The following is a 21,527-nucleotide window of genomic DNA, read 5'->3' as shown; positions in this document are numbered from 1 at the left end:
ATCTGTTTCTGGTTGGAGGATATTCCTGCTCTGCTTTTTTTTTTTTTTTTTTTTTTTTTTTAAAGCCAAAGTGTGTTTTGTAACAGAAAGAAGGCCATTTTAGCACATAGGGGGGTAGCCTGATTTATCTCCGCACAAAATGGATCGAAGGCAGGATGATAATTTAGCCATTTGTTCGGACGAAATGGATTGGCAACAGTGTGTCCGTGAAGACCTCCTCCGGGCTTCCATTAGTTTTGTTTTTCATGTTCTTCCACCATTTTAATGAAACTCAGGAAGTGTTGTTTCCACTGACTTTTCTCTCACTGAATCTGAGACTGGTTTCAGTTCAGAAATGTCCAAACAATGTGAAAGATTTGGAGGTGATACGCTGGTTCTGATGGTGTCTGATCAGGGCACCCTGATTACAAAGTACTATAATTAGAAGTGGGCGAAAAGATTAATCCCTAATCAGTCCTGTCGTGTAACGGAAGAGTTGTCATGGTGATGGTCTCACATTATTGAGTGAACTCTCCCTTGACCTTTGACCTCGGCTCCTTTTCAAACTTGTACATAAACCCTATTATCCGGCCTTCCGACCTCTATTGTTGCTCAGAGAAGTCGTCTGTTATTGTCTCTGATCGGCTTGTGTCGGGGAGGAGCAGCCCGGCTGGGTGGGATTGAGGGCGTTGGGGGACGCCACCACCGTCCAGTAATCATCTCCTCTAAACTGGGATTGTGATTGGAGTAAATGTTCAGGGTGATTTCTGCCGGAAGACGGTTAGTCATTTCATTTTTTTTTTTTGTTTGAAGTTATGTTCTTTTCCCTTTTTTAATTTCCTTTCAGTGTCTTCTGGATGCGCCTTTTCAAGTCTTTGTAATAGCATCGAGTTCAGACAGCGTTTAAGGGAAGTACTGACACCGGCTCATTGTCCAGTGGGATCCTCTCCTTTCAGTGCTGCCTCCTTTCTTCTCATTATCTTTCGCCAAGCTTCTTTTTTTCCACGTTCCTGGCATCACTGAGAGCTTAGCAAGGTTTCAGAACTGGGAGCCAGAGAACAAAAAGTCAAAATATTTGAACTTTTACCAAGTCGGACCCCTGATTCATCAGGGCTCATAGTTGCATGGCAACAGCGAGAGCTGCATATGTCTTATGTAGCCAGAGACGCATGGACTTTGTGATTCTTACAGCTCATGCATGTAAATGTTCCTCCACCGCCCCCCCCAGCCTGTGGTTATACTATACTTCAATAGAGGAAGATCAGACAGGTCAGGTGTCAACTCCACTTGTGACTGGATTAACCGCGGTGAAAGACGACACGAGCTGAACAGGCGTAGGCAGCCTGCTTCATTTTGTTCTCATTGTTTGGAGTTTATATAGTCAATATGTGGAGATGATGGGACGCGAACACGCTGCACTAACCACGAGGCCTTGCAAAGGCGTGTTTTGCAAAGCGCCGAAGCAACTGAATCCATTTCTGTCTGTAATGATTCGGTTTAAATAGGACTGAGGTTGTTGAAGAACACTACTGGAGTCACAGTGCTCTTTATTTCAGCCCTCGGGTGCTAATTAGAGCCACGAATATTGAGATGTGCAACTCACTCTAAACCAATGAAGTGATCAGTCCTCTGGCTTATTCTGCTTTGAATAATTAAATTGCTTGGACATTTAAATCTCCCATTTTTCCTTGATTGTTTTTAGACTTTTTATTTTTTAGAGGATTAATGAAAGTTTTTTTTTTTTGTTGTTGCAACCTTTAGCATACAACACAAAGTGCCATGCTGCAGGAAGCTTCAACTGTGCCTTATCTATGCTTCTCGTTTAACCAGCAAATTAGATAAGGCACGGCCAATCAGGAAATATTTAATGTCACCCTTTTTAGCTTGATATGGCTCTTATCAGGTTCACTGATTTGTCAGATGTGATGGAAAAGAATGGCCATAATCACTTCTCAAAACCAAGTTGACCAACAGTCCAAACTTCAAAAAAAAGGGTGAGTTAAAAGATGATGATGCAAATCGTCATATTAGGAGCTGGAACTGGAAACATCTGCTTTATAAATCACTGAAAGGTCTATTGTGTAAGATTTAGAGGCCTCAGTTTACAGAATAATACTCATCACCATGTTTTCATGGCCTTAAAATAAGAATCATGATGTTTTTGTTACCTTAAAATCATTTTTTAGCGGTCATAGTTTTTATTTCACATTTGGAATGGGAGGGCGAGTGGCCAGGATTTGCGACAACATTACTAGACATCAGTAAATCCTACACACATTTTTTTTGGCCTTTTATGCCTTTATTGATAGTACAGCTGAAGATAGACAGGAAGCAGGGGGCAGAGACACGCAGTAAATTAGCCGTCCGATGTGGGATTCGAACCGGGGCCAGCTGCAGCGAGGACTATAGCCTTCACACATGGGGCGGCCGCTTAACCCAATTCGCTACCGACCGCCCCGCACACTTTTTTTCAAAGCATTTATCAATCAATATGATAATAAAATTGTTGCTGATCAATTTTTAAGCAATTGTTTACTTGAACTGGTTTATTTGGTACACTTGCAGATTAGGGTAGATTCAGTATTAGTGGGAATGGTCATTTTTGACCAAATATTCATTTAGTGATTTTGTTTTGGTCTGTACAAAACATTTGTCGGCCGGAGCATTTCCAAAGTACTTCATTATTCTGCTGTTTTGTCACATATTTGAGCTTTTTAGCCAAATGATATTGCATTATTGCAACACATTGTGATTTCAGTAATATTTTGATTAATTGTGCAGCTCTAGTTTATATTGCAATCATTTGTAACAGCAGGCAGCAGATCTTGTCCTCGGTTTATTTGGCCGTAGTCGGGCGCGTGTGCCAATTTGGTTTGCATGACGATATCGCTCTCCTATTCCGCGCTCTCATTTATGTAAAAGTGATTTGAGAGGGCGTCATTCAGCCGGAGAAGTGCGGGTTGAAGCCCCCCCACCCACCATCCTCCAGCTTGGCGAGCATCCAGCTGAGCTGAAGTGTCCCGAAGCATGACACTGAACTCCTGCTGGGATCAATAAAGTATCACGTTATTGAATGTGTCATCTTCCCATCTGTTTGGTAGAGGAAGATGTCGAGAGAGAGTAATGGTCGCGTCGTTAAAAACTAATGTTGTCTCAGGTTGTTTTCGGCTTGCCTTTGGCTCAAACTGTTAGAATGTGTTTACTGTGATATGGTTGCAGTACGTGGAGCAGCCTTTTTATAAACCACGCCTGGCCTCTATAGTATAGCCTTTTTAATTGTTTTCTCCCACTTAGAGCACAGAAAATGCGCCTTTAAGCTGCCCACACAGCAGATCGATAGTTATGAATGGATGGTTGTAAAGTTCTTTCAGACTAGGCCAGACTCTTCAGGGTTGTTTGTACAGACCTGGATCCTCTTCTGGCTTATGCAGACGAAAAGGATTTTCTCCCAGCTCCGGAGGGTATTTTTGCTCTGAATTTCAGTTTGCAACCTGGAATGTTAATTTCCCCCGCTAATATTCAAAGGCTTGTTTCTCTTGATTTGCATAAGGGAGCACTCTGGATTATTGTTGCTTTGAGATTCACAGCCCACAGTGGAACAGCACTGAACTTTGTTGAACTTGTAAAATTAACAGCTTTCTCACTTGCGCTCAGTTCGGGCAGCGGGGCAAAACACACTTATCCTCGAAGCCTTCTCTTGAAATTTCTTTTGTGCCACTCATTCAGCTATATATGTGTGTGTGTGTTACGGCCTCATAAAATTAAATTAATGTTTAACTTGATGCTGGCTCAATGAGACCATAACATATAAAAGGACACCACACAAAAGTTTCAAAGTTTGCAAAAGATTCTTTATTGATAAGTTGCCACTAGGGAAGAACAGAAAATTAACCCATAAAGTAATGAACCAAAAAGAGATGGAGACCCCGGCCGAAAGAAACAAAAGAGAGGGAAACACAGGGCCACGCTGTGGGCTGTCCCACCCTACACTTCCCCACTAACTAGGGAAAAACAGGCCTAACCTAACACAAAACGAAAAAACTGGACTACCGGAGGTCTCCAACTCAAACTACAATAACAAACTAAAATAAGGAAACTCTGCAGCCCCAAAAAGAAAGAAACACTCCCATTACCTGGCCACACATCCACCCTAAGATGGTGAATAATGGGGGAGATTCACACATCACCAAAACTACCAGCCAGGACATTTCTAGTGCCTTTTAATGTGCCCAACGCATCAATCTTTGATTCAGAGTTTTTCATCTGATGAACAAAAACAAGAGGGTTGTGGTCCGTAAACACTTCTGTGGGTGCACCAGTGGAGCCCACATGAACCTCAAAGTGTTTCAGTGCCAACACAAGAGACAGGGCGTCTTTCTCGATGGTGGAATACACCCGCTGATGGTGGTTACATTTCTTTGAGAAATAAAAAACTGGGTGCTCCACACCATCATCTCCCTGCTGGAGTAAGACTGCCCCTGCATCGCTTTGCATCCACAGACAGCTTAAACGGCCGATCAAAATTGTGGAGCGGCAAGCAGCGGCGCATGAGTCATCAAGCCTTTAATACAGTCAAACGCACCCCGGCAGCTCTCAGACCAATGATAACGCCTATTTGGGCTGAGGAGGTCAGTTAGGGGAGTCGCGATAATGCCCCACCATCCCCCAAAAAGCGGCGCAACTGGTGCCTGGAGGACGGAGCACGAAACCACAGAATGGCCTCAACTTTGGACTGAATTGGTTTAACCTGCCCACGACCCACAATTTTCCCCAAATAGGTGACTACAGCTCGACCAAATTCACATTTAGCAAGATTGAGCGTCACATTGGCGTCTATCAAAGACTGCATGCAATTGCTCAATGTGTTCCTCCTCAGATGGGCGTCCCTATCACACAAATTTTAAAATCCATTTTTACAGGCACAATGTAATCACACCGGTAACAAAGCACACAGCAGCTAAGATGTGAGTAACAAAGGAAAAACAAACACAAAACTTCAACTCAGACTAAAATAAGAAAACTCTGCCATCACAGACAGAGTAAAAAGAAAAAAAAAGAAACGGGTTAACTCAGCTTAAAAGAAAGAAAAGAAATCCTTCCCCTGCTACTGCGGCCTCCCTCCTCCTCCTCTTTAATCCATCCCTGATTATCAAATTGACTGTGGAGGAAGGAACAACGAGGGAGGACAGCAGCCCCAAAAAGAAGAAACACTCCCACTACCTGGCCACACATAACATACATATATATTTTTTTCAAAGCTCTGAAATCCTAAAGTACACCGCATGAAACTGCAGCTGGGAGATATATCTGCACGCGTCTTGTTGTTAATCATTATGGTGTCGTAGTGAGCTCTTTCAGAAAACACTCCCAAATGATGGTGTGCAGAAAACCACCGGTGTGTCGGTTCGTCACTGCACGCCGCTGATGACAACGTGCACAACGCCTGACCGGGCGAGACGCAACTTTCTTGGCTCGGGCAAGGCGCCGACAGTTTGCCTTACCTGAGGAACTCGAACGACGCTGGTGCATTTCACAGCTGTGCAAACACTTCCCTCTCTCCCCTCACTATTTTTGGACATGGGCTAAACCGAGTTGAATTATGCTAGCTGCTTGCCACAGCTAAAGAGCAAAATGCTGCTTTAAGCAAAAGACGGTCTCTCTCAGGAGAGCGGTGCTGGCGATGTCAGGGCTGCAGCTACAGATGTGTCCCATCCCTGCTTTGGAAAGGAGAGAAAACCTGAGAGGATATTTGGCTCGTGGCCAGCGCGGTTGTTAAAAAAGCACCCTGACGTGCAGTCTTTGATTTATGCCGAGGTGGAGTCTGTAAAGATTGCCACTCTGAGCTGATGTTTGGCGACTGCCGCTGTCGGATGTGAGCCATGCGTGGGCGTTTTTTGCATGAGCCCACTCAGCACAGCTGCAGTGATGTCAGTATGGCATGCGGCCTCACCACTTCCTCACAATCACACACCCTCTCTCTCTCTTCCACATACTGGCTCTGTTATAAATGCCTCCATAAGAGCTACTGTACAAGGCTGAACGGCCACGCGTTGCTTTTTTATTCCACATAAAGAGATGAATCGCATTCTAATTTATAAAATTAAACATCCCCCCTCCTCCCTTTTGGGAATTGATTCTCCCTTGAATTGATAGCCAGGACTACAAATGGGCTTGATGCATAAAATCTGGCAGGTTCACCCAACCTCACCTCATTGCTTAATGGCTGTAATGAGTTTTATTGACACACATTAGATCAGTGCCAAGATGGCCTCGCTGCATCATTTGTATCCCTGACTTGACTCACTGGTGAAACACACATCTGAAGCTGATGTAAGGTCAGAATGGGGAGGGGGCATCTGTAGCTGCATCACACCTCCTTTTGTTTTTTTTAAATGGGAACCACATCTGCTACAGCACGTCAACCCAGGAGGGCAAAGGTCAGCGTGGTGGCGGGATTGCCAGCAGGATTCCTGTGAACACCGGAGGGAACAAGGTGGTGTTTTTTTTTCGTTTTTTTTACGGTTCTCTCAGGCCAAAGCGCGAACGCGTTTTGTTTGCACGGGTTAATCATTACAGCAGATGTGAGAGCCAATCAGCTGCGGCTCCTGCGGCTTGACACCAACACGGTCAGGGAAGTTCGTTTGCTAATTCAGTTAAACCAACGCCAGCTTTGCATAGCATAGCAAATTGGGTGTTTATAGTGTGTGTGGGTTTTAGTGTGTGTACATATGAGTGGGGGTGTGTGTCTCCAGCAGCATTGGTTCCGCCTCTGAGGATTGTAGACTCGGGAGATGTGGAGACAGCTGTAACACGGCAGGGGTGTGTGTGTTTGCGCGTAACTCTCAGTGGGCTCGGAGACAGAAAATGTGAGAACGTCTCGGCTTTTATTGTGTCTTTTCCCACCGCTACGTAACAGATTTAATCTCACGCCTTGTGCTTTGTCATAATGAGAGAGAGTTATCACATACATGTGTGAGACTAATGACATAACATGCGTTATAGATCATGCCACTTAATGTGTGCACATAGTGGTAGAATGTCTAATGTAAGGGTAACGCATAATAATGGCGATACCAAATGTTATCATTGTGTCGCACAGCTCAGCAAGTTTTCCAGATTCCTGTAAATCTTTCAAAATAAAAGCCTCATTAAGAATTGAAGGGATTCTGTCCATCGGAACGCCGTAGGGCTTTTTAATTTTGAAATTCGTACAAGAAGTGTTTATAATAACAGCTTTAACAGGGTCAATAGTAGCAGATCAGACCTGCTACTTCCTGACTGTACTAGCTGGCTAGTTCAAAGTGAAAGTCATTGTTTGTTCACGTTGGATAAATGATTGACTAATTTACTGAAAAATCAATATATGATGTCTGATTAGTTGTGGCTTTAATTGCAAGGCTCTGATATGTCGAAAAACACTCGCTGCCACAACCTAACTTCTGACAGGAAGGATTAGGAAAGTCATTTTCCCCAGTCTGTGCTCTCACATATTTATACACTGTTCTGTTTATAAACCCCTCATCTTTTTTAAAACTGCATTTCCAGACAGACTTCTTTTTTTTTTTTTTTTTTTTTAAAGGAAAAAAAAGAAGAGATGAAACACTGTAATTACAACAGAAATGAAAAAAACAAACGTTCAGGGTGGTGGCAAATCTGTTTGGGTGGCCCACCCTAAAAAAAAAAAAATCTCATGTTGCAGTTTGTTTATTTCCAATAAATAACATGTTAACATTTTTATTTTATGGGATTATACCTGCAAGAACACCTGTGTCTGGACTACCTTGTTCACCTTTTTCATACAGACTCTTGAGATTCACTTGCCTATCCTATTGGAGAGAGTGCAGAAGAAAACGGCTTACAGCTTCCATATGTCTGCCCCCATTGCAGTTATATCAGGAACCTTACAACTCCTTTGCCCTGAAATAAACCTTGAAGGGAAGGCCACCCTTGCTCAGGTCTCTGTAATAAAGCTTTTTATTTTAGCTTTTACAGCTGTGCTGCACGCCGCTGCTCTATAATTCCCACTGGCTCGAGCACAGAGGCTACGACGCGGAGCTCGCCACGCTCTGTAAAAGCCAGTGTATTCTCAAAATTGGCACTATGTCACCAGGCTGGTCTGGTGTGTGTCGGGTTGTGTACATGTGTTTCTGCTGAAAAATGTTTCAGATGTGTGTTTATTTTTTTTTTGTAGGTGTCTGTGACTAACTCATCATTTATGTTTGTGTGTTGCAGGGGTCCCTTCAGCGTGGTGAGGCGCTGCATCAACAGGGACACGGGGCAGCAGTTTGCCGTAAAGATCGTCGATGTGGCCAGCTTCACCTCCAGCCCTGGCCTCAGCACAGAAGGTGAGAATTACAGCAGACCTGGTTTGAAGGCCGCAATTAAGTCTTTTTGGTCTATTTGTTTTTCTTTCTGATGTTTAGTCGTGCTCAATCAAAGCCACAAATGTCACATATTTGGCCCTAAAAAGAGATGAAGTTGTGTTTTTTAAAATGAAAACAACTTGCGGTTGCCAATTTCTAGAGCTGTTTGTTTTGAGTAGGAAAAAAGCGGTCATCTAATTGAGGGTTCTCAGTGAACTGCAGCAACGCTCTAAATTTAAAGGGTTAACTAACTTGCGAGTCGCTCTAATGCAATTTGTTGGGTTAAAACAAATGTTGTGTATGATCTGCAAACGCTGGCTCAGATCTCAAACACACACACACACACAGAGTGTAGCATGGCATTCTCACACACAAACAAATGAGGCATAATATGACACATGCTGCACTCAGATGAAGTGTGTGTGCGTTGTGGTGGTAAGAGTTGGTGAGATATTGAAGTATGCTACATTCTCACCATGTGGTTTTTGTGCTTTGTCATGCTGAGGTCTATGTGTGTTGTCTAAGAGAGAGAGTGTGTATGTGTGTATGTGTGTGGGTGTGTTGGTGCTAATGTTGGCGTTCACTCTGCGCCATCTGTGATACCCCAGTCAGAGATTAGCCCGGTAGCCAATAACAGCAAGACAGGAAATGACCCGAGGGAGGAAAAAACAAGTAGAGATTTTACACCAGTGTTTCCCAGAACAAAGCCTGCATCGTTTTTTTCATTAGTGTGATATCATCATCCTGAAATATCAATGTATTCTCCTAAAAAGCTGAAAAATATGAAGTTTTTCTTGCGTTGGAAATTTTGCATCACTTTGGTCAGCTGCACCGAGCATGGTCCAATAAAACCACAGTGAGATGACAAGAATGCCCAGAGGATGGAGCAACAATAATGAATAAATATGTAAAGCTCAGTCTGTTTCATACCATTGTAACATTTGTCATAATCATTTATAGAATAGTATTTCAAAAGTTAGTATTAATAAGAATTTAGAGTTTAACGTTTATTTGATTATTAAAGCACATATTATTGAAACTGAAGTTGTTTTGAACCTAAATGACATTTCTGTATCATACACTATTTAGTTTAGTATTAGTCCTGAGTTGTTACTCAAAGGAATGCAATTTTTAAAACGTCTCCTGGAGCAAGAATGATCAACAGATTTGAATGTTTCTTTGTTAATATATAGTGTTACAATCCAGAAGGAGTATGTCTATCAAATTCTAAATATTTAATGTTCCTAACAGATGTTTCAGAGGCGTTTTCCTGGAAAATAAATAAATTCAACCCCTTTGTGACTAAAGAAATGATGTTTAGAAACCTTGTAGCTTCATACTTTTCAGTGGCTTTGTGCTCAGCTTGTGCTTAAAGTGCTAAAGGAAATGATAAATTCCACTGTGGTCACTTAATTCATGTGCGAGTCAAAAGCAAAGTATGATGACTCACATGGCCAGTACATGTCATATTGTAAAAACAGAAGTGACACAAAGCTTCTCCATCCAGTGAAAGAGACAAAGCTTCCCCCTCGGCTTAGAAAGAAAGAAAGTCCAATTTTTCATACCTGCAATTTTTTTTTTTAAAAAGTCACAAGAGAGGAAATAAGCAAGGGGCCACTCAAAGTGTCACGGCAGAGAACTGGAGCGCAGCCAGGCCTGGAGAGTGGTTTCCTGAGACCACATACTTTAGCTTATTAGAAAGAAAGAAAGAATCTGCGTCAGCACAAATGGTGAGTGAAAAGAAGACAGAAGTGCTACAAGCTGCGGAACAAACATTCATACTTCTGTATGAATATGTGTGTGTGTGTGCGTGCGAACATGTGAGGAAGTGATTAATGGCGTCATTAAGAGTGCGAGTGCTGAACAAAAGCAGAATAAGCGCGTGTGGCGAGCACTCTCAATCAACATCAAAGCTTTATGGGTATTGAAGTTTAAAGAAGAATACAGCAGTGCAGTTTTGCAGCCAAACTAACGAACAGCCGCGCATGACCAAGCGTTTCTGACTCCTCCGTATGGTTCCTGTATATGCACCATACTCTCCTCACAGGCTGAAATTATTTAACGTTGCATCGGGTAAGAATTGATTTGGACTAGGCCCAGCGGATGGCAGATTGCTTTCATGCAGATAGTTCTCGGCCTCTCCGGCCTCCCTCCCTCTCTCCCCTCCGTCTGAGTGGTTTCCTCGTTACCGTGCAGACACTGGGCAGCATTGTTTAGTTAAAGAATAGATGCTCGACGAGACAAGGACGAGGACAAGCCCAGAGAGGAGAGGAGAGAGAGGGGAATGAAATGAAAGCAGGATGAACAGTAGAATGGGGGCTCTGTAGTGGGGACGCGGCGTCATTTCTCTCTGTTGCATAATGATACTGGTCTGTCACGACACATCAAGCACGCACGCGCACACACACACACACACACACACACACACACACACACACACACACACACACACACATGCACGTAGATCAGTAGACTTGCAGATGGGGAGTGGAGTGTGTAAATGAGGTTTTTATGGAGTGAGGCGCTCAACAACAGCACATTATGTCTGTCAGCCTTCCTCAGCAGGCTGTCTGGCTGCTCGTCTCGCCAGTTGTTGTCCATTCTGTTCAGTATCATGCTTTTCTTTTTCTTCAGAGAGAGATGGGGCACTCCTGAACAGTGTTCTCCCATCACTATAGTTTTCTCTAATGAGTCATTAAGCGAAGAATGCCACAGACACGATGTAATTGTATTTGCAGTATGGATCTCGATGTGGTGATAACAAACGGGGCGGCGTTGAATGCCAGATGTGCATAATACACATGTGTAACAAAACTATTTACCCTGTTTGCTCAAGTGTGTTTGGAAATGATATTCTCTGTGACTCCCTCTGGTGGTGAAGTGGAGGTGCAGCAGGACAGGAGAGGAAAAGGAGGAGGAGGAGGAGAAGGAGGAGGGTGGTGTGCTGCTGGGCATGTCCTCCTCATTCTGCATCTCCATAACAAGGGACACAAAATGATTTAACGAAGCTCTAACGAGTATCTCAGCCAAAGAGCTCTAAAAAGTCTGTTTTCCAAATTTTGTTTTTCTTTCCACCTTTTAATGAACATATGATAAGAAAAAGATCAAAGTTAGCTTTAACCCCTCTGAACACCCCAAAGGTTAACTCTGCTGAGTCACTTTGTTAAGACTGTGGTTCAGTCACACGTCTGTTTTGCACCACATCATCATTTTTAAACTTGAGAAATATATCGGAAGTGACACCCATTTTCACACCTCCTATAGCACGAGGCCATATGTTCCGCAGTGCTGACATTTGTCATATGTCATAACTAAAATGATACATATTTTAAATATTTAATAAAACTCTGGAACTACTGATGCCACTTATTATATAAAAATCCTGGAACGAGTCGCATTGAGACCTGAAGGCACGAATAGTGACACGTTAAAAAGATAGATCAGTGTTAGGCGGATAAATCATGACATACAGGACATTCTTTTATGCACCTGATAAATGACATTTGCAGATTGATAATTGGTTTGTTGACTGCATTATTGTCCACAAATTGTTGTACTAACAGCAAACGACAGGAAATAATCTGAATTATTATTTGAAATTTGAGTTCTTCCCCTACAACTGAGCTACGGAATAGGGGTGGGCGATATATCGAATATACTCGTTATATTTCTGTTGTGTATGTTCTACGTGAGATGTATGAAATGACTATATCGCGACCATCGAGTACTTGTCACGTAAATGTTTTAAGCCGTCATCATTTAATTCTCCGGAGTTTTGCCTGTCACTCACTCCTGGTGCTGCTCACAGCACGCAGCACACTGCCCCGCCCACCCAGAAAAATCCCCTGCGCGCATGCGTATTATGTCAAATAAAGTCGGCAATAAGGCAATTGAGAAAACTGGGAAAGTCAGCGCAAGCTTACTGCAGCGTGTGGACACTTCCGGTTTCCAAAATAAGACGTGGGTGTTAACTGTATTAAAGGTTTATTTATAAAATATGAAGAATGGTTAAAATTTGATTTAAAAAAGTGTGTCTCATAAGCCAAGTATGATCCTGCACTGCTTCAGTGCTCATATGTACATTATGAAATATATTAAAAATTCATAAAAAAAATATGACAAGTGTTAAAATGCTATAAAAAGAGGTGTGTCTCATGCAGCAAGTGTAAATCTACTGTTCTACATTGATTCTGAGCATTTACAATGCTATCAAGGTAATAATGACATTATTATTTATTAGAAATAAACAATACAAAATAACAACAACAAAAACATCGAGATATATATCGTGTATCGCGATATAGCTTAAAAATATCGAGATATTGGTTACAGGCAGCCCTACTACGGAATATGAATTGTTGCGTGTGAACAATTTCTCACCACAACCCCTCTTTTCCACCAACAGATCTGAAGCGAGAGGCCAGTATCTGCCACATGCTGAAACACCCCCACATCGTGGAGCTGCTGGAGACCTATAGCTCTGATGGCATGCTCTACATGGTTTTTGAATTGTAAGTAACCACGCGTGTGTGCATGGCCGCTGTTTTTAGAGTTGGCTTTTGTTTTGTGGTTCTTAACCAGGGCAGGAAACACCTGTCTTTGTCCACCACCACCACGGCTGATCAGTGCCACGCTCAGCTGTCTGGAAAGTAGACAAATCAGCCGCAGACTAAATTTACCAGCAGCTGGCTGAAGGTTGCTGGTAATTTTTTCATCAACACTACAAAGCCCTTTTTTAGTGGTTGGGGCTTTGCATGAACCAAATGTGTTTGATGTGTTCCAGTGTGAGAAATGACTAAAGAGATAATCAGACTAGATATTTCCGTTTATATATTTCTTTACAGCCCTCTAGGTTAGTACAGTGCATTTTTGTATTTGTGGTCTGGAATAAAAGAAATTGATTGTGTTGAAATGAGAGGCTCACACTGCGCCTTGCAGCTCTTGGTAGACTGCAGCCCTGCCTAATTACACAGTAATGATATATAAAAAAAAAAATAACGTGATGTAATCTAAGGCATCAGTGTTCAATATAAAATCCACAGGAGTCCGAAGAAGAAACAGCTTTCTGCCCCATCCCGCAGTCTTTGTTGTGAATGTAATTTTCTTAATCAACTTGCTAATTTGTTTCCTCCGTGTGGATTTTATGTTGAAAATATACCTCAGGGATTGTTCTGCTTGAAAAGTACTATCATGAAAATAATATAGAGTCATAAAGTTGCTCCCTGACATCTGCAGATTTCTAAACTCTTCTTTCTGATTTCCCTGCTCAGTATGGACGGCGCTGACCTGTGTTTTGAAATAGTGAAGAGAGCCGATGCTGGGTTTGTGTACAGCGAAGCAGTGGCCAGGTAAGACGCACAGTGTGGGGAACTGTGGGGAGGACGTTTTTAAAATATTAATAAAGCTTAAAATAAACAACAACGCCCTAAACGATCCCCCCCCCTTTCTGTCCACCCAGCCACTACATGAGGCAGATTCTGGAGGCACTTCGATACTGCCACGACAACAATGTGATTCATCGCGATGTAAAGGTGAGATGTGTCCCAGGCTAAGCCACTGAAACCAACAAGCATGACATAAACTGACTAGATAACTGAGCTGTAAAATTTTCCCCCCGAAATAATAGACGACCTTTCAGGTGCCTGTCTTTAGCTGTGTGAAATTGATATCTGTACTGTGTGGGGAGACAAAGGTCATGTACCAGAAAACACCCCCTGCACACGAACGTCTAGTTTTTCTGTTCTGCAACTTTGCAGAACTGAGAAACTGTTCAGGCTGTTCATTTCAAGCAAACCGCTGCGTCACGCTGGGCCGTGTTGCATGTCACAGTTCTTATAGTCAGATTAGCACCAACCAGCGATTGTAGCAGGATTAGCCTATCTAACACAGGCGACAAAAAAACACCAGACCAGATGGAGCAGCCCTGGACCAGGCCGTTGAGACACACACACACACACACAGTCCCTAAGGGATCAACACAGCCTTGTTTTCAGTGGAAAACTAATAGCTGTGCGTGCTGGCGGGTCAAACCTGGGTGAAATGGTAGTTGCACATTACTGCTGGTGTTTGTTTTAATTCACCTGGTGGCTTTTAACACAGTTAGGAGAATTCAAAAAGACTCTGAGAGGTGTGAAGTGAAACTGACAAAACCATGTATTTGAAGGTTTATATTCTAGTTTTTCAAAATAGAAAATAACATATTCCTATGTTGGTTTTAACATTATTCCTCTGATGCATTCAGTCCATCATTGCCAATATACACAGTTACTTATTTTTACAAACACACTCTTCCTGGCGTGTGATCTTAGGAAAACTGCAGTCCCGGTAGTCACTGGCATGCGTCTACTCAGCATTGTCAGGCATTCGTGATTCCCACGAACACAATCAGAATATCTCAGTAAAAGTAATAACATATTTATTATTTTAACAAAAGAAGTAGGTAGAAGTGCAGAAATGCTTTGCTTCGATTGACAAACAGCTGACGAGTCATGTCCCTTTATTCATTTCTCCTGCGTTCAGACATTATTTAATCGCTGCTGGCCAATAGGTGGAAGTGCGTTCAGCCCTGTGCGGCGGAGGTTAGAGTTGATGACACAGATACTTGACCTGGGGGTGCCTGAGGGGGTGTTTGGTAAACCCATGGGCACAGACGGTCGTCTGAACTCCATCGTCGAGCTGTTGGATGTCGCGTCGTTTAGGAAGAGAAACCTGTTGCCCAGTCGGTGGCCGAGCGTTTGGAGCACAGTTTTGCGCACTGAGCCAGACAACAGAAAGTACATGACAGGATCCAAACAGCTATTAAAGGCGGAAAGTAACAGCATCACCTCATTGGTCCGGTCCACCTTTTGCAACTGGGTGCAAGTCACTGAACTGCTGAGCTGGGACAGGATGTAGAATGGGCGGAAGGCGTGGTATGGTGCAAAGCAGACGGTGAACAGGAAGAGGACAAAGAAGGACTTTTTGGCGGTTCGTTTGTATCTCTGTGCGTTCGGGAGGTCAGGCTTATCCCGCGACACGCTCAGCAACTGCGACGCGATCTTCCCATAGGACACCATGAGCATGACGAAGACGAGCCAGAACAACAACACCAGCACGCCGTTGAAGTAGGCTTTCCCTTTGGCTTTGCTGCTACGCTGCTTATACTGGAAACATTTGTCATTGAACTCTTTGTCTTCTGCCATGGCAATCATGGGCACCAGCGCCACCAGTGACAGACCCCACAGAGTACCGCACACCACCCAGCTCCACGGCCAGCCACGCCCCAACATTGGCATCCTCATGCATCTCCGTGCTCGGCCTTTCCCCTTCAACCTCAAGAATCGGTCCAAGCTGATGAGTCCCAGCAGTGTGATGCTGATGTACATGTTCATGTAAAACAGATTCCCCACCAGCTTACAGGCCACGTATCCCAGCACCCACTTGTTTCCATTCACATGGTAGAAAATCCTGAAGGGCAGACATGCCAGCAGGACGAGATCAGCCACAGCGCAGTTGATGAGGAAGACCCGCACGGAGTTGCGACTCGAATGCAGGAAAAGGAAGACCCACAGGGCGAAGAGGTTACCCACGAGCCCGAAGATGAAGAACAGGGAGTACAGGACTGCAAGCGGCAGACGGAGGGCCTCGTCATCAAACGAACACTGCGGTTCTGACTGGTTTGGGGAGACCGCTGAAGAGGTGGAGACGAGAGGGGCGGTCGAGAAGGGGAAGGCTGAGGTAGACACTCGAAGAGAGGAGTTAGCGAAGGGGGAAGAGAAGGTGCTCATCGCGTCTGAGGGTTGTTGATCATTAAGCTCTGGGAAAGAAGAGGGGAAAAAAATCAGTTAGCTCATTGATTCTAACTGAATAATTACAAAAAACATTTTGAACAGCGAGAATGCCCTCACTGTGAAACCGCAGGTGGGAATTTTATGAGTAATGCACAAACAGGTGAGTAATGTGTGGGTTGTCGTATGAAAGGTCATGTAATACTCAGTGTGACGTGGAAATTACAGTAATTTATGTAATGTCGTGAAAAAGGCACAGCGCCATACAAAAGAGGAGCACAGATTTCTCACTGAACAACACTTCTGCTGTCTTCATGACTAATTGAAACTTTTGTGCGTATTTAAGACATAAATTCCAGTCCGGTGATATTACAGTAAAGCCAGGGGAGCGCGGACACACATGAACACATGGAGTCCCTCTCTGACTGCTACACACAGATGTTTGGATTAAGGCGGAACACTCACCATCAATTTTCCCTCCGTGGGAGACTCGAGCACAGCTGCAGTTTTAAATGTGTGGGAACGTGCAGAGAGGTGCGAGAGCGCGGCGGTCCAGTGCGTTCGTGTCCTCCATCAAACTGTAAAAACCACAGATGCTTACGTGCTTATTAATAAGAAAAGAAAAGAAATAGCCAAGTCCTTTCACACTTCTTCCTTTGCGGTCTTATCGGCCTCTGAATGAGTCATAAATCCAGCCGTCTCCACGTTCCTCACATCCTTTTTTTAAGAGCGCCTGCCTGCTTCTCCCCGTCCTCCTCGCAGCTCAGCGTGCCCTTCAGTCTTTTTGTGTGTCAGTCTCTCTTTTTTATTTCTTCGTCTCCTCTCTCCTGCACTCACAGATATGACTATGTTTGGTCTGCCGGGTCCTCTGCTCTCTGCCTCTTGTTTCTCTCTCTTTGTGATCTCGCACCTCCTTAGTCAGCTCCACGCCCCCAGAAGTGCAAAGAAAAAAAGAGAGAGAGAGACAGGAAGTGAGCCCACCACACACACACACTCTCTCACCCTGTTCCTCATCTGTAACGCAGCTCTACCCCTGCACCGTCCTCTTCAGAATAAAAATGACATGCATTTGCAAGAATACTACATTAAACACAATTTATTCCTCCAACGGAGGTGGTGTGTTTTTTTAATACTGCGACATTCATCTTATGAGCACAAGTATTGATTACAGCCTGTTTTTCAGCACGCCCAGTGGTCCTTGTATAATTTAAGTCTTGTCCCGAGAGTTCCCAAACTGCATCTCTGAGGTTTTGCATTTAAAAAGCCGCAGCTTCAGTTAATGAGCTCAGTTTGAGATCCGTGCTGGTCCAGACAGACGGCAGTTTAACATCAATTAAGAGTTCTTGTCTCGGTGAGTCATTTAAGTGTCTGATGTTAAATAAACTTTCATAATAATATCACGGATGTTATGTTACAAGGCTGCTGGAGAATCTGCTCTGAATCTCCTTGTGTTTTACGACCCACCTGTTGGCTAATGCTCTCCTGTAAAATGGCTCTGCTTACCGCGGGGCACGGCAAATATTTTATCACCGGCCTCCTCCTGCAATATTTAATCCTCTACAAATAAGGTTTAAGTGAAAACTGTGGAGCAGACATTTTCACACTGAAGTGCAAGTACACGCTGCAACAGAAAACGGACGACGGGGGGTCCCACGTTACTGTGGTCGCGGTTACGGTTGTAATTTGCAGAAGAGTTCTTCTTCTGTATTACGTGAGGAATTGTTCACTGTGCTTTGCAGCTTCTTTCAAAAAAAGAAAATCACTTATTATTCGTCATGCAGCGACTAAATCAGGGGGGTAGGAAAGGTTTCCTCTATGTATCAGCATCATAATAAAATTGTGGTTGTAGTTGCGAGACTCTTCTTCTCATTATGAAACCGGTTCACTAACCAGCATACATATGAAACATACGGGATTTTGCACTTTGCACAGGAAGAGCAAAGCAATGCTCTGCACGGTCACTGTTCTTTGCAAAGAAATGCTTTTTTTCTTTTTGTCAGTAAGAGAATATGTCACAATCACATCTCTCGGTCAGCTGGTAGATTTTGTGCAGCTTTCCGAATCTAATTAAAGGCTTACAGGACAGCCCCTCATTGAACCTGTTGAAATATATGAACCATAAATCTGTTTTTTTCACTCGGTTTGACTCGTTTCTTTCTCTTTCCCTCTGCAGCCTCACTGCGTGCTGCTGGCCTCAAAGGAGAATTCTGCTCCAGTCAAGCTCGGAGGTTTTGGAGTGGCAATCCAGCTGGGGGAGTCTGGTTTAGTAGCTGGAGGTACACGAGCATGACCCAAAAGACCCTATACCGGAAGAATTAGAGAATTCATTGATTAATCATTTGTGTCTTTTATGTTAAGACATGTTTGCTTGTGAATTTCAGCAGTGTGGGATCAGTGTTACTTTATCTTTTATTGGCCAGACTTAGAAAGAAATGTTCAAAGAGAACTTGACTGTGGTGACGTGAGCAGTGTTTTGGATATGAGTAAGCATGATTGTGTGCGTTTGTTTCCACATTTCAAAGACACACGCACAGTGGGTGAATTAGAGTACGTGTGTGTTTGCACATTAGATATGGATTGGATTATGTGTCCAGCACGTACCCCACGTTTTAAAGAGCAAACAATGAATGGATTCATCCTAAAACATCTTCCTTGCATATCTATACATCCTTATACCTTTTATAGCAGCAGTTATCCCGTTAGATCTTTCATTTCTCCTGTTTCAGAGCAGCTACGCGCTCTTATAATGACCTCTCTGCCTACTCTTCAGGTCGAGTGGGTACTCCGCACTTCATGGCCCCGGAGGTAGTCAAGAGGGAGCCATACGGCAAACCTGTGGACGTGTGGGGATGTGGCGTCATCCTCTTCATCCTCCTGTCTGGCTGCCTTCCTTTCTACGGCACCAAGGAGCGCTTATTTGAGGCTATCATTAAGGGGAAATACAAGGTAAGACCATCGGCGTCCGTAACCAAGCATGACAGTCTGCTCCTTTTTGTCTCTGTGCTGCAGTGTGTGTCATAGGTTGACCTTGTGGGCCTCTTCGTATCAGCTATGATTCTTGTGGCGGAAGTTATCATACACAGAATGTTTTATCTGTTCTTCCCTGCTGTCGGACATGATTTGATACATCTTACATGTTGATAGCTTTATGTTAAGTGAGTACATTAAAAGGCTAACTGTTGTGACCTTTACAAACGTCAGTGATGTGAGCAGAAGACAGTAAGATAAAAGTCTGTGCAATTTAACAGAAAAGAGCAGACTGATTCTGAGGGTGAATTTCCTGCATGGTGTACTAATCTGCGGCAGGTGCAGTCACCACAGGACGACGCCGCGATGTCGTCTGTCAAGCTGCTGCTAAATTCACAGATCTTATTTAGAAAAATGCAAAATGAAGAGCTCTACCCACACTGCAACATTTTACATAATGGACCGTGATTATTCTAAACATCCATAATAATAATAATAAAAAAAATATCCTGGGTTCTGAAAATGTCTGTTTGTACAGATGAACCCGCGCCAGTGGGCCCACATCTCCGAGAGCGCCAAGGATCTGGTGCGACGCATGCTGATGCTGGACCCTGCCGAGAGAATCACCGTCTACGAGGCCCTCAACCACCCCTGGCTGAAGGTAACAACACACACACACACACACACACATATTCATACTGCTAATAAATTCACCACAGAGCTCTCACTGTAGATTTTGCCATCTTAAATCAGGTTACTGTCTTTGAACTTTCTGTGGGTAACACCACTGTGGTAAGGAGTGAATCCTTGTGCAATAACAGGTGCACGAATACAAGTCAGTGCAGCATCGAAATTATTTCAAATTTTAAAGCTGCACTTTCTGTCCTAAAGTAACGGAGACACTGAGTTTGATACGAGCTTTGATCACTCCATCACCTTTAGCCTCTCTGATGCTGACTCAAACCCTTCCTTCAGCTTCGACCCATAATGCTGCTTTCACATCCGTTCTGAAACTGTTCGAATAAATGTACAAACATGATTGCATGTTTATGACCCCACCGCGGTGTTTATGGTTTCTAACTGTGCTTTATGGGAATGCCTGTGTGTGTGTTTGTGTGTGTGTGTGTTTAGGAGAGGGACAGGTATGCCTACAAGATCCACCTGCCTGAAACGGTGGAGCAGCTGAGGAAGTTCAACGCCAGGAGAAAGCTGAAGGTCAGCGGCGCGTTTGCTGCATATCTAACAATCTACAGATTCATAGAGAACGGAGAGGAAGCTGCGATGCGCCTCCTGCACAGCGCACAGCTGCTCTAGATGATACAGATCAAGATTAAGTTCTTGTGAATCTTCTCATGAATGTTGCCACCACGATCGTCCTCTCAAAACACGTTCACCACAGTGACTTTGTTCTGGTTATCTTCACTGTGCATCACAGGGTGCAGTGCTGGCTGCTGTTTCCAGCCACAAGTTTAACTCCTACTATGGCGACCCCCCAGAGGAGCTCCATGATTTCTCAGATGACCCTACCTCCTCAGGTAAATTATTCAACTGGGTTTAGGTGGGTTCCCAAATGTTTGCAGGTAGGATGGAGACGTTAAAGGACAATGAAATGGATTCAGATGGTGCAGATGCATGTTAGGTAGTCTTTGACTTTACATGACGCATCAAGAACTAGACAGTCCTGCACCAGGTCACACACTTTCTTTCCAGTTTCTATTCTCGTGCTTTCTATTCTCATGCCTTATCATGACCTCCAGCTGTCTGTGTAAACTTCCCCTGACTTTGGATAAAGACAGATGTTGCACAACGTCCTCACTTCCCTGTCTCAGCGAGAGACTTTCACTTCCTTCTGATGGGAAGGCTGCAGGCTGCGTCTGCCAATCACTCGCGAACGGGAGAAAATGAGCAGCGCGTCAAATATCCGCCCTTTTAATAAATGCGCGCAACGAGCCAAGCTCTGCACATTTTCTGCTCTGCAGCCAGATCTCCTTACACCACCACGTACGTCCTTTTTCTGCTGAGGCTGGCAGTCTGCTGCAGTCATGCTTCCTGGTGACTGGAGGTCTACAATAGCAATGGAAGCAAAAATAAACCAGACGTGTTGCCGGTCATGGACTTGTGTAATATAGCACACGCTTGCAGGAGCATGGCAGATTATTCACAATTGGCTGCTTTTGCTGAGTTTTCTCTCTGTTGCCGCTCTTTCCTCGATTCTTCCTCGGCCTCCTTTTATTCCCTACCTGCCCTCACGCCTCCTCTCTCTGAATATTTGTGCCCCCCTCCCCCCTCCTTTTCTTTTTGACCCCATCCCATTGTGAGGTGTAAAACTCTAATCTCAGCCTCTCTTTCTTTGGTGTCTTTCTTCTGCTCTGCTGTCTCTAGGACTGCTAGCTGCTGAAAGTACGTATCCCCCCTCCAACGCCCATAAAATCTTGATGTGTGATATCATCAT

The 21,527-nt window shown here is 43.9% G+C and overlaps 2 protein-coding genes across 14 annotated transcripts in view; one reads left to right on the top strand and one right to left on the bottom strand.

Moving 5' to 3' along the window:
* The window catches only part of LOC104939945 (peripheral plasma membrane protein CASK), a 37,221-nt gene that overhangs the window by 2,555 nt on the left and 13,139 nt on the right, over positions 1–21,527 (top strand). For 11 of the 13 annotated variants that reach the window (XM_019266820.2, XM_019266831.2, XM_019266829.2 and 8 more), the window contains 10 exons: positions 8,212–8,324; positions 12,748–12,853; positions 13,613–13,690; positions 13,801–13,873; positions 18,282–18,384; positions 18,879–19,054; positions 19,614–19,736; positions 20,207–20,290; positions 20,511–20,610; positions 21,458–21,475. In XM_019266820.2, the coding sequence (XP_019122365.1) occupies positions 8,212–8,324; positions 12,748–12,853; positions 13,613–13,690; positions 13,801–13,873; positions 18,282–18,384; positions 18,879–19,054; positions 19,614–19,736; positions 20,207–20,290; positions 20,511–20,610; positions 21,458–21,475 (974 nt within the window). The remainder of the gene's footprint in view (positions 1–8,211; positions 8,325–12,747; positions 12,854–13,612; positions 13,691–13,800; positions 13,874–18,281; positions 18,385–18,878; positions 19,055–19,613; positions 19,737–20,206; positions 20,291–20,510; positions 20,611–21,457; positions 21,476–21,527) is intronic. The other 2 variants (XM_019266832.2, XM_019266824.2) reach the window with 1 other exon arrangement.
* On the bottom strand, positions 14,481–17,436 carry gpr34a (G protein-coupled receptor 34a). The gene is made up of 2 exons (XM_010756489.3): positions 16,574–17,436; positions 14,481–16,137 (listed from the first exon to the last, which is right to left on the bottom strand). Exon 2 carries the CDS (start codon positions 16,106–16,108, stop codon positions 14,858–14,860), a length of 1,251 nt encoding a protein of 416 aa, XP_010754791.2. The 5' UTR covers positions 16,109–16,137; positions 16,574–17,436; the 3' UTR covers positions 14,481–14,857.

The sequence above is a fragment of the Larimichthys crocea genome, chromosome XIX, assembly GCF_000972845.2.
Source record: "Larimichthys crocea isolate SSNF chromosome XIX, L_crocea_2.0, whole genome shotgun sequence".
NCBI lineage: Eukaryota > Metazoa > Chordata > Actinopteri > Sciaenidae > Larimichthys > Larimichthys crocea.
This window is presented reverse-complemented; position numbering and strand designations above follow the sequence as displayed.